General features: G+C 41.7%; 1 protein-coding gene across 1 annotated transcript in view; it reads left to right on the forward strand.

The window, feature by feature from the left end:
- Nucleotides 1–2,210: 2,210 nt before the first annotated feature.
- The window catches only part of GALNT18 (polypeptide N-acetylgalactosaminyltransferase 18), a 318,489-nt gene continuing 308,601 nt past the window's right edge, over nt 2,211–12,098 (forward strand). The window contains exon 1 of the mRNA XM_015832460.1: nt 2,211–2,388. Coding sequence (XP_015687946.1) covers nt 2,211–2,388 — 178 coding nt within the window. The remainder of the gene's footprint in view (nt 2,389–12,098) is intronic.

The following is a 12,098-nucleotide window of genomic DNA, read 5'->3' on the forward strand; positions in this document are numbered from 1 at the left end:
ACCCATATGATACTTCAGCCCCGGCAGTGGAACTTTGGCAAATGACCATCTCAGAGTACCAGAAGGAGATAAATTCTTTGCCCAGTATTTTCCACTTCCTCCCCTGCTCTTCTTCCTTTTCCCAATCCTTGCAGCTCAGTAATGTTTATGGCCCACGAAACCGGTATGACAAAAAATAAAAAAGCATGCCAGGCTGTAGCAACAGGAAGACCTGCTACCATACAGCAGCACAGCAGTTTTACAAAGCATCATTGTGCACCGCACCAGAATCCTCCCTCAGTGTCCACACTGTGTTAGCTAGATGAGAAGTAAGCAGGACTGCTCCAAAGATAGGAAAGGAAGAGAAGAAGAGAGGTTGGAAGGGAGTACAAAGTTAAAACATCCAGGAGCCCATGGAAAGTGCCACCTGTGAATATGGCATAGAGAAATATTTGTCTTCTAGGAACAATTTCATGGCTGGGGCTGCAGGAAAGGCCACTCCAGTCATTGTTAGGAAAAAGGACAGACTTCAGTGGTCTCACCCTCAACTATTGGAGAAATACACAGCAGAGAACCTACGCCTGGCAGCAGAGAAATGAGCACAAACCACACATCATCCATGAACTTCCAGCAGCAGGTAAACATGCATTGGGTCTCATGGGCGGCATCTGCAACAGATGAGACTGCCCCAGGATATGCCTGGCTCCTTGCCATATCTGGGCACCCTGCCAAAATGCCTAGCCAGCATTGTTGTCATTCCAGAGCAAACTGATGGGAACCCTGACTACAATTCCTTGATCTGGCTTAATTGTACACTATTACACTATGGGAGATGCATAATTCAGGTTGCATTCATATATATATATATTTCAGGAAGGCTCAGCAACTGTAATCCCATACCTGTAAAATGGAACATTTACAGAACTCAGGCACTGACAGTGGAGCTAATACATTGGCTTGGCAGGGGAACGAACACAAAAACAGCAGATGAAGACAGCTTCCATTAAAATCTTTTCTCCGGTGATTTTATAGCTATTGCTAGCTATTCGAACGGCTTAACCCTGAAGACCTACCTGTCTATGGGAGCTATTGAATCCTTGGAGTAAAGCGACCAAGCGTTTAGAGGCGGCAAGGAAGGCGGCGTCGGATTTTGTCCCGTTTTGGATCAATAAAGCTCTCTTTGATCATTCACAATCTACTGGATCCTAAAAGGAAAAGCTTTAAAAACACCTTACAGAATTAACCATGGTATTGCGAGCGGCTGATAATAAATAGCAACAGATACTATACTAACAGCGAGGGATAAAAAAAAAAAGGGGGGGGGGAGAATATGGAAGGAAAGCCAGACGCGATAAATTAGCTTTACCTGGGGAACTTACCACGCAACTTTTGCTGCCTCCTTTGATCTCCATGCAGATTCCCCCACCCCCACCCTGGGTCGATCTTCCCGGGAGCCGCAGACCTACACAAACACGCTCGCCAAACGGGAGCCTGACGCCTAGAGAAAGCCGGATCGGCGAGCAGGTGGGCCTCCATTGAAGCTCTCCCCTCCAAGGTCCCCGTTGGCCAACAGCTTGGCGATGCCGCGGAACTCTGGGCCAGCTCTTTCTCTTTATTGGACGGGAGGCTTGTCAATCCGCCCCCATAACACGCCCGACTCGCCTGCTTGCGGCTTCTAAGGGGGTGGCTTAGGAGCGGTGGCTGCTGTGAGCTGCGCGAGGCGGCACGGCAGAGAAGAAAGTTTTTGCAACACTTGGGCACCTGACTCCGCATCTCTCCCGTGCGCGCTCTGGAGTGAGGCTGACCCAGGGAATCAGCCGAGCGTGGGAGCGCACAAAGCTTTGGAGATAAAGTTTCTGCTTGTTCCTTTGGTGTTTTTTTTTCTTTGATTGGTTTACAGCCGGGAGATTCTAGCAGCCGAGTCAAGCTCTCGCCTTCACCTTTGCTTTTGGGTGGGGGAAGAAATGTTCCTCGTCTGTGAAACAGGTCGTGGTTTAGATGGAAATTCGCTGACTTGAGACTGGACCAGTTTTCCCTTTTGCAGAAAGCGAGAGAAGGGTGTTCATTTACGCACCTATTTATTGACTTTTTTTTTTTTTGCCGCTGCTCTTCTCCCCTCCGCTTCTTTTACCGGAGCATCAGGTTTTGTTGGAGCTATATGGAGGGATCTCAGCATGGTTTGCAACAGGAAAACCAAAACTTTAGTGTCCACCTGCGTGATTCTCAGCGGGATGACTAACATCATCTGCTTGCTCTACGTGGGCTGGGTAACCAACTACATTGCCACGGTTTCTGTGAAAGTTCAGGAGCCGATCTCGGAGAAAAAGTTAGAGGAAGACAAAGGAGACACTCTAAGGATTATAGAAAGGCTGGACCACTTGGAAAGTGTCATCAAGCAGCACATCCAAGGTACTCTCTCGCTTCCGCAGTCCCGTTTCTCTCCTTCGACAGATCGTCTTCCCCGTTCTCCAGGTCTCCCTCTCCCTTCCCACTCTCCCCCTTTTTTTAAACAAGCGTTGCCCAGATTCCATTTATCTGGAACATGGGTGTTTTGAGGTCATATTCCTGCTGCCATAGGCGGGATGCTGGACTCTGGTCCGAGGGGAGGATGCGCAGGCGGGGATGGGGGGGGGGGAGGAGAGTGGATAGTTAAGAGGAAAGGAGATTCGTTGAGGAGAAGAATCGGGAGCTTTGTTAGGACGGGCTCTCCTTGATCGGGCGAAGGCTCCTGCTTCCTGGCTGCCTCCCCTCTCAGCTAGTTGCTTGGTGCCGCCGGCTAGGCTGCCTGCCTGGCTGGAGCAAATAGCTGAGGAGGTGGGGGCAGCGCCCACCGCTTGCTCCTTCCTTCCTTCCTTCCTTCCTTCCTTCCTTCCTTCCTTCCTTCCTTCCTTCCTTCCTTCCTTCCTTCATTTTGCCGCCGCTAGTTCTGAAGATCGCAAAGGCGCCCGCCTGTCGAAGGGAATCCCGGTTGCCTTGAAGCCTTTGGGAGTCGGAACGAGAGTGGCAGGCAATTCCTGGAGGAGGCGGTTTGATGGTGTCCTCCCCCGCCTCTCCACTTCCCGCCTTTCCGGGAGAACCGGCGACCGCGAAGAAGCGCGGCTGGTGCCTCCCAGCCAGAAGCTCTGCCGGGGGCTCTGGGTAATTTGGCGCTTGACAGCCGCGGCAGGCAGTTTCGCCCGGGGGAAGGAAGAGGATGGGGGGGAGCCTCTTGCTCGACCAGAAATCCGATCCCGGCGTGGGGTCTAGAACCCGATTCTCGGTGCCCGAGGAACAGCATCTCCTGAGCGGGTGGGTTGGGCTCTCTGGTGTAAGAAGCCGGTTTTCGAGCCTGTTTGAAGTTGCTCGGTCAAAGAGACCTCGGGAGATGGTCTCGGTGGCATCTGATTAGCATCTGATTAGCATCTGATCTTAGTTTCGTTCCTCCACTACTTCGGGTTGTGCTATGGCTATTTTTATCTGTCGTGTTCACGCCCCCTCGCCCCCCTCTCCAATCTTTGCTCCTTAAAAGCCTGGCCTAGTTGGGTTAATTGCCTTTGTATATCGACTGCCATTTATTTGGGCGTTTTGTTTCCTCGCTTGCTCGGATTGGAAGGATGGCTTGGGAAGACAATCTGAGATTATTCTCAATCTAGGTAATGGCATTTTAATTTGGGCGCTGTTTGACTAACTTCTCCTTTAGAAAGGGATGCTGAGGAAGAATCGGAAACATCATTTCCTTACCAGATGTGGTTCTGGACCTGTCTCCTCCCTTTTGCTTTTTAATACTGTATGTTATTAGTTACAGAAGGCATGATATATTGTCTTTGTTTACCTCTGAGGGAGATGGGAGAGGACCACATGCCTTCCAAATGTTTTAATGGGCCCATGGCCAAGTGGAGGTAAAATTATTCCTGTCTTCCCTCTTTCTCATTTTTTTTCTTTATGAATTTCCTGGAGGCCCTTGGCACATTTTTAGATTCCACAGTGCTTTTGTTTCTCAATATTTTGCACTGTTTTAATCAGATAAAGAGACCACGTTCTGTTATTAGATTTGTGCAGAGTTTGTCCCATAGGGCGATCACAATGGACAGGTCTATTCTTATTTTTGGAATTGTGACATCTAAGGGGAAAAAGGTCGATGAAAAATAAGGAATGTTTGATAACTTTGGTCACCAACCACTTGCGCTGAGATCCTGCAGTATTCAACTCCTCTATACAGCCAGCCAGAACTTAGCTAGTTTGCTACAGCTGGTAAACAGATTCCTTTTCTCCTAAATCAGTTTTGCCAGTCTGACAGAATGCTCCAGTTAGAAGCATGAGCTTCAGTGGAAATTTATTAAAGGCACACACAGCACACATTCATTAGCAGCTTTCTATGTATAAAGGAGGCTTTCCAAAGTCCTTCTGGTTCCCTGGTGTTATATATGAATGTAAATACAATGTAGATTTCTTCCCCTTCTACCTATTTATTGGCTAAACCTGTGCAAAGCTATTTCTTTTTCAGGAGGTGGAATAATAGCACTTCTAAACTTTTTTTTTAATCCTGAAATTAATTTGATGGAAAAATACGGCCTTGTTATAGAATTTATGTTACTAAAAGGTAAAGCCCTCTGTAAGTATGATTTTTGTACTCTGCTTATGGCTGTTTAGAAATAGATCTTATTGTGCTGAGTAGGGCTTACTTGGTGGTACTCCAAGTAAGTACTTCACAGAATTCATTCCTTGGTTTTCCCAGGTATTTCCAGAAGAAGCCAAGTTCATGGAAGTTTTGGTGACATCAAAATAGTTTTCTTTCACCACTGACCTTTATTCAGCAGCACAAGTTGAAGTCACGATTTTTGATATCTTGTTTGGACAAAGATTGGGCAGACTCCATGATACATGCTTTGCATGTAAGATGTTCAAGCTCAAACTCTTAGATCAGGGGTGTCAAACTTGCAATGTCATGTGATGTGTTGCAAACATATAATGACTTTTTTTCCATTGCCAGCAATGGGGCGGGCGCAGTTTCGGCATGACCCATCCGGCCTGTGGGCCGGCAGTTTGACACCCCTGTCTTAGATGTTAAAGAATCTTGGGCAACAAAGCTGACATAATCTTAGAAGTGCTCTGATTTTTATTTATTTTATTTATATTAAACAAATGTATATACAGTAGAATATAAATGCATAAGGGCACCTTATGACATATGTGCTATTGAAAATGTAGGAAAATAAAATGTATTGTTATTGAGATTCACCCTAAATAAATATGCAATCAATAACTGCAGATCTCAAAGCAATAGCCATGTTGCTCTTGGCTTAAAATTCTGAATGCAGATTAACTAATGACTTGACAAGCTTGGGTTGGAATTCAGACACGACATCTGATGACTGCTTAAATTCCTTTTGCCTAAATTTCTTTTAAAATGCAGCTCCTTAAGAAGGAATTGCTAAAATTAATTTTAGCAGTAAATGATTAGCTGAATATATTTTTTTAAATTAAATCAAGAGAGATAACATTATAGTGTGACTAAGTGGATGATCTTCAAATACTGCAAGTTTTTACTGTGAACTTGTAATTATAACTGTAGACGACCACTTGCTAAAAAAACTGGTTTACTAAATAAAGTACAGTGGGCTTGGTTCGTGCCACACCATTGAAACTGAAAGCAACAATGACTAGGTTCATACAAAATCCAAAATCATGTTTAGTTGGTTTCAGTTTAAGGAGCTGTGCAAATCCATCTAGCTACTTTAGTCTTGCTGTTTGTAGGGTGAGTTTATAAGATCTGGGCTTTGATTTCTATGGTGTTATTAGAATTAAAGCTGAGAGACAGCAGCCCATCTATAGTTCTCTAGAGTAGCCAGTAAAATGGTACCTTTCCAATATGGTGGTTGGGAATTCACCTGAAGAGCAGTGATTTAGGGGGAATTCATCTAGGGCAGGGATGTCAAACTGCCGGCCTCTGGGCCGGATGCATCATCATGCCGAAACCACGCCCACCCCATTGCCAGCAATAGAAAAAAAGCCGCTATACGTCGTGACATATCACGTGATGTTGCGAGTTTGACACCCCTGATCTAGGGAATTAATAGGTGATCTGCTTTGGTTTGTTTTTTTGGGTATGTGTGTGCCTAACTTATAAGGTTACTGACAAGGGTTTTCAGTACTGTAGGCCTATGTAAGTTAAATTGGACTTCATTTAAATCAGAGTGGAGATTTGAGATTTGGAGAAAGTTTGATATTTAAAGATGAATCAAAGACTTTTCAATATTTTGTTTTAAATTATCCATAGGTTAGAATAAGAAATGTGAAAAGCCAGCTGGGTGGGGCCACTTTGATCCCCAGGGGGATTATGTTCCAGAATGAGGGCGCCATGACAGGAAAGACTTTCCTGAATCCTGTCAGATGGCACTCCTTGGCTGACAGGACCCAGAGCATGCTGTTCCAGCTGGACTTGCTATGGAGGTAATATCGATAGGAGAGAGCAGTCCCTCAGATGGAGCCATTGATTTGTGAACCTAATCTGTGTCTTTTTTATATTCTCATGTAAAAGTGAAAATATTTTTAATTTAAAAATAGTTCCTGTATGTAGTATGGGAGGGAATTCATGGGTAATGGAGGAGGAGGAGGAGGGGGGGGAGGGGGAGGAGGAGGAGGAGGAGATTATCAGCAATCATCAACCAAAGTGAAATTATTCACAGCAGTTTAAACCCACAGTAATGAATAAAATCGACTTGAATTATCTGTTGGAGTTTTGAATAGCTATACTTTAAAATAAAAGAAAATCAGAGTTTGATTTTTTAAAATAACTGAAAGGAGATGTCATATCTTCATATGATGGACATTGATGATGTTACCTAGTTTGATAATAAAACGTCTGCAAGAAAACAAGCTCAGAGCACACCAAGGACCCCACAGTTCAACTCTGAGCTCATATACTGTATTTTGATTCAAAGCAGAATTTAGTGATATCAGTTGCCAAAAAGAAATTATTTTATTCTGATATATATTAAGTGGGCAAAGAAATAGGCTTGATGCATGATGTTCTTCATATAATGAAATGTATTTTATTGGTAACTGTAAGTAATTATTGTTTGCTTATTTTGCTTTGATTTCCCCACTTTTATCTATTTTAAAAGTATTACAGTTAAAGTAATATGTCACAGTGTGCAATTATGTACAAGTAAGGAGAAGGGGAAAATAACAATCAAGCACCCAAGCTGTAAGCTTGAAAAGAAGTTAAGACTACTTGAACATGTTAATAAATAGCACGTGCAAATGTCAAAACAAATGTAATGTAAATCTGTTTTGCAGAACAGATCTTAGATACAAATTAAAATGTATTTGTAAGAAAAAGAGAGGAGAGTCCAGTTCCAGTGATACAAAATCAAAGGGATGCAAAATCTATGAAATTAATTATCCCTCCACACGAGGTGGCTGGATTGGTATAATAGAGACTTCCAATGTTTTCCTAATACTACTTAGAATGCTAATTTTTCTACTCCGCTTTTGTAATTTCTCATTTTCCATTTTCCCATAATGGCCATAGTGAATAGAGCAAGGCCAATAGTGTTTTAAAGACTACTGATGCTGCCTGGGCTGGTGGATTTTAGGAAATTTGGAGGTTGGCAAAGGTCACCATGTCTTGAGGGAATCTACACTGTTCAATATATTCCAACTGTGATCTTTCCTATCCAAAATATTACTGGTCTTCTTAAAGCCTTCTGTGAGATGCCGTTGCTTTTTCAGAGTCTATCTTTTTTCCATGAAGCCTTTAGCAGAATCCCCTATTTGTCATGTTCTCCATAACTGGCTCTGTAACTAAGACTAAGGACATTTAGCTGTCTCGATGGTGTATTATTTCATTGCCTCTATTTACATTTGCTTCTCCTGTTATATTTCTTGTGTCAAATGTTGGGTTTGTAAGAGCCTAAGGAATACCTGTCCCCTTGTATTTTCTGGAAGTGTACATTAACAGCATTATAGGAATAAAAAAAAACATGAGGTTGATCCAGTGTTGAAGCATCCTTTTATGAGTGATAAAATGTTGCAATTGTTTTGTGTATTAACTTGGAATGACTTGGATAAAAGGCTGTCTAATGTATGATCTGAAAAACAGTCCCCATTGGGTTTCTTCAGTTTTATTTGTTCTCTGTGCAGTATTAGTCTGTTTTTACTTCTAGCAGCAAAACTAGAATGTCAAGTGAAGTTTACAACTGAGTTAGAGCTTTTACTCACGAGGGATTTTTTCCCCCAACGTTCTTCTCTTCCCTCACACCTAAAAATTGCAGCATTTTTAGGCCAACAGGCAGATCAAGACTTCCTTTAATAAGGTGAGGCACGATCCAGACAAAGATACTTTAGAACATGGTGGATTTCTCTATGACAGAGGAGTGCCTGCCTGTAAAATAAATTATTTTTAAAATAAATTGCCTTTTTTGTTGCAGCTGCAGTAATGGAATCTAAATGTTATTACCTACAGGGATGTGAAATTCAAAGTATCTGTACATTAATGACATAAAAACCTGTTATGTTGATTCACTGAATATATGTAGAAGGACTTTGTGTCAGAGATGAGTCTGCAAGCTATGCTCAGCTGTTGTGTAGTGTGTGTATGTGCCTTTGAGTCAGTGTGGACTCCAAGCGACTGTGTGGTCTAGTCCTGTAGTTTTCTTGGCAAAGTTTTTCAAAAGTGGTTTGTCATTTCCTCCTTCCCAGGGCTGAGAGAGAGTGACTGGCCCAAAGGCACCAAGCTGGCTTAGTGCTTAAGGCAGGATTAGAACTCCTAACCAATTTCCAACCTGGTACCTTAACTTCTACACCGAACTAGCTTTCTTCTGATATGTTAATAATATAACTATTATACATATCTTTAGCTCATTTGCAACTTTGAGAGTGTTTGTTTCAAAAATGTACATTGGTTGAATGATTTTATTAAAAGAAGAAATTCCTACCTCAATGTTCCATCAGATTTTCAATAATTTTGTGTTAGGTTTATGGGAAAATTGAGAGAAAAGGGTATATTTTTTAGCCAGTCCTTTTTGTCTTTATCTGAATCTGTTTATTCCAAATAACTGGTCTTGTTAGGACATGACACCTAAATAAATTAAGTGGCAACTATGAAATCCTAACAAGTTTGTTAACAAATGCCGATTAATCATGAATGAACACTACTGTTACAAGTGGATTTCTCCTGCGATTAAGATTAAAGAAACTCAGTTTTATCTTTGGTTTTCCTCAAGCTAAATAAGCATTGCACTGGTGTGTTTCCAGTTTAATCTGAATCATGACAAATTTAGTTTTTAATTTTCTTGTTTAGTAGTTTGTTTTCTGATAGCTGTAAGTTTCTGTAGGACAACTGACTTGTGTGGAGAAATACAGATCTGAAAATACTTTTAATTGACCAGGTTTTGAATATTCCTGTGCTGGTATTTAACAATAAACCCTGTCATTAAAAACCCCAAAAGTATAATAGCGATTTCTAGGCATGTTTACATGGCATAGTAATTTGTAGTTTAATAAACTGTGATTTATTATAGTTAGCCAATTTTCTGAGTTTGAACTTTGAATTTTACACATAATTTTCAAATATAAAATGTAGCTGGCTAGTTTGTTGTTCAACTGTGAACCTGACTATGAATAGATTAACACAATAACAGGAAGAGAGTTTGTTTAGGTTTTCATTACTTAGTGCTCTTTACCTTTTTGCTTGCATATTGTGCTTTTAATAGCAATGTAGGAAGGATTTATGAAGGATTAATCTAATGAAATGAACCATCTGGTACAGAAGCAACATAGTTTTCAAAGCTTTTCAACTAGTTTTATCAAGTCATAACTTGCCATAGACATGTAAGAAGATCTGGCAGTCCCAATATAAAAAGGATGTGTTCCCTTCTATCTTTAGCCTGGAAATATCCTCTGCCTGTGTACAGTAAATTAACAAATCGGCTCTCTTACCAATGTTTTACAAACATTTAATTACTTAAATTTTTGTGCCACTCATCTCGCTGTTTGACTCTTGATAGTACATTCATCATATTCAAGGAATACAGAATACAGAAGTAAATTAATATTTTAGTACTTATTACAATTATTCTGGCCAGCTTCTGTGTCTCTAACCAGTGTTTGTTATGCAGAAAGCAGATATGAAAACATTTCTGGAAATGTAAACTTCATTAGTCCTCGACTTACGACAACAATTGAACCCATAATTTCTGTTGTTAAGTGAGACATTTGTTAAGTGAGTTTTGCCTCATTTTACAACCTTTCTTGCCAGAGTTGTTAAGTGAATCACTGTAGTTAATAAGCTAGTAACCCGGTTGTTAAGTGAATCTGGCTTCCCCCATGGACTTTGCTTCTCAGAAGGTCACTAAAGGTGATCACATGACCCTGGGACACTGCAACGGTCATAAATATGAGCCAGTTCCCAAGCATCCAAATTTTGAACATAGGGATGCTACAAAGGTCGTAACTTTGAAAAATGGTCATAAGTCACATTTTTAGTGCCACTGTAATTTTGAACAGTCACTAAACGAACTGTTGTAAGTTGAGGACTACTTGTACCTCCTAACAGCGGCATAGGGTGGCATAACTAATATGATTCATAGGACGAGAATATTAAGTGGGCTGTTCATTCTCCTGCATTAAAGAGGCAGCATGCCACTCAGACACCCTCCCATGCCCCCCCCACCTGTAACTCCTTACCTATAATTTGCACCTAATAATAATAAAATCATTGCCAACACAACAGACCAAGAACAGTCTAAGACAGTGGTTCTCAACCTTTTTAATGCCGCGACCCCAACCGGTCGTAAGTCGAGGACTAAACCGGTCGTAAGTCGATGACTAAACCGGTCGTAAGTCGATGACTAAACCGGTCGTAAGTCGAGGACTACCCAACCGGTTGTAAGTCGAGGACTTTCCCTGCCCGGGAGCGCCGCACATGTGCGGTTCCGCCCCCTGCGCCGGCTGAGGCGTAGCTGGCAAGCGGCAGAGATGGAGCAGGCCGACCACCAGCTGGCCCAGCCCAAGGGAGGTAAGGCACCCGCCGGAAAAGGGGAAAAAAATGGTGGACAAAAAAAATGGACAAAAAAAATGGCGGACAGCCTTGCTTGGCGACCCCCATGAAATGGTCGATCAACCCCAAATGGGGTCCCGACCCACAGGTTGAGAACCACTGGTCTAAGACAGCAGTGAAAGCTATGGGGAAGTAAAAATAAATTGAGGTAATTATGTTATTGAGTACAGATAAGTCCTTGGCTAACAACCATTTGTTTAGTGACTGAAGTTATAACGGCACTGAAAAAACGAGACTTGTTCACACATTACTATTGCAGCATTCCTATCTATGGTCATGTGATCAAAATTGGGACTCCTGGCGACTGGCTCATATTTATGACGGTTGCATGTGATCACCTTTTGCGCCCTTCTGACAAGCAAAATCAATGGGAAGCCATGTTACTAATTTAATAACTGCAGCGATTCACTTCAATACTATGGCAAGTTTCCCAGCATTTTACCCTGTTTCAAGTGAATTGTTGACTCGAGTTAAACCCGAGTCAACACCAGCATTTAGCTCTTGATAGACATAGTACAAAACCTGTCGAAAGATTTTGTTCTTAATCGAAGGGGGAGGGGTAAAAAAAGAGTCCCTATCATCTTCGTTTTATCGAGACCAATTCAAAATCCGGTTTTAAACCCACTTGTTGTCAGTCAAAATATGCTATCATTTGAAAATGTCTCAATTTGGGCAGGGCATGGGATCTTCTCTTTAATACAATGCCTTGGTTCACACACCACAGCCACATTTTGTTTAATTGTGGCATATTGAATAATGGACACATACAAGGATTTACAGAGCACTTTAAGCCATAAACATGGTTTGGAAATTGAAGTTGCTGGGTTCACCAAACATGCTAAGTCAAAGTCAAACAAACTAGAGTACTTGCTAGTTTATTGTATTTATGCTAGATGGTTCTTTTTCCCATAATTAAGTAAATGGGTAAATGTTTGGGGATGAGATTGCTAAACAATTTGAAGAACAAAAATAGTCCTATTGTGACACAGTGCTAACAGCATGTATTTAAAGAAAAGCAAATGTAATTATAACAATTCCAATTCTTTGCACACTAATATCAATAAATTTTTGTTTGTTG

The sequence above is a fragment of the Protobothrops mucrosquamatus genome, unplaced genomic scaffold, assembly GCF_001527695.2.
Source record: "Protobothrops mucrosquamatus isolate PMUCROS unplaced genomic scaffold, P.Mucros_1.0 scaffold_27, whole genome shotgun sequence".
Classification (NCBI taxonomy): domain Eukaryota; kingdom Metazoa; phylum Chordata; class Lepidosauria; order Squamata; family Viperidae; genus Protobothrops; species Protobothrops mucrosquamatus.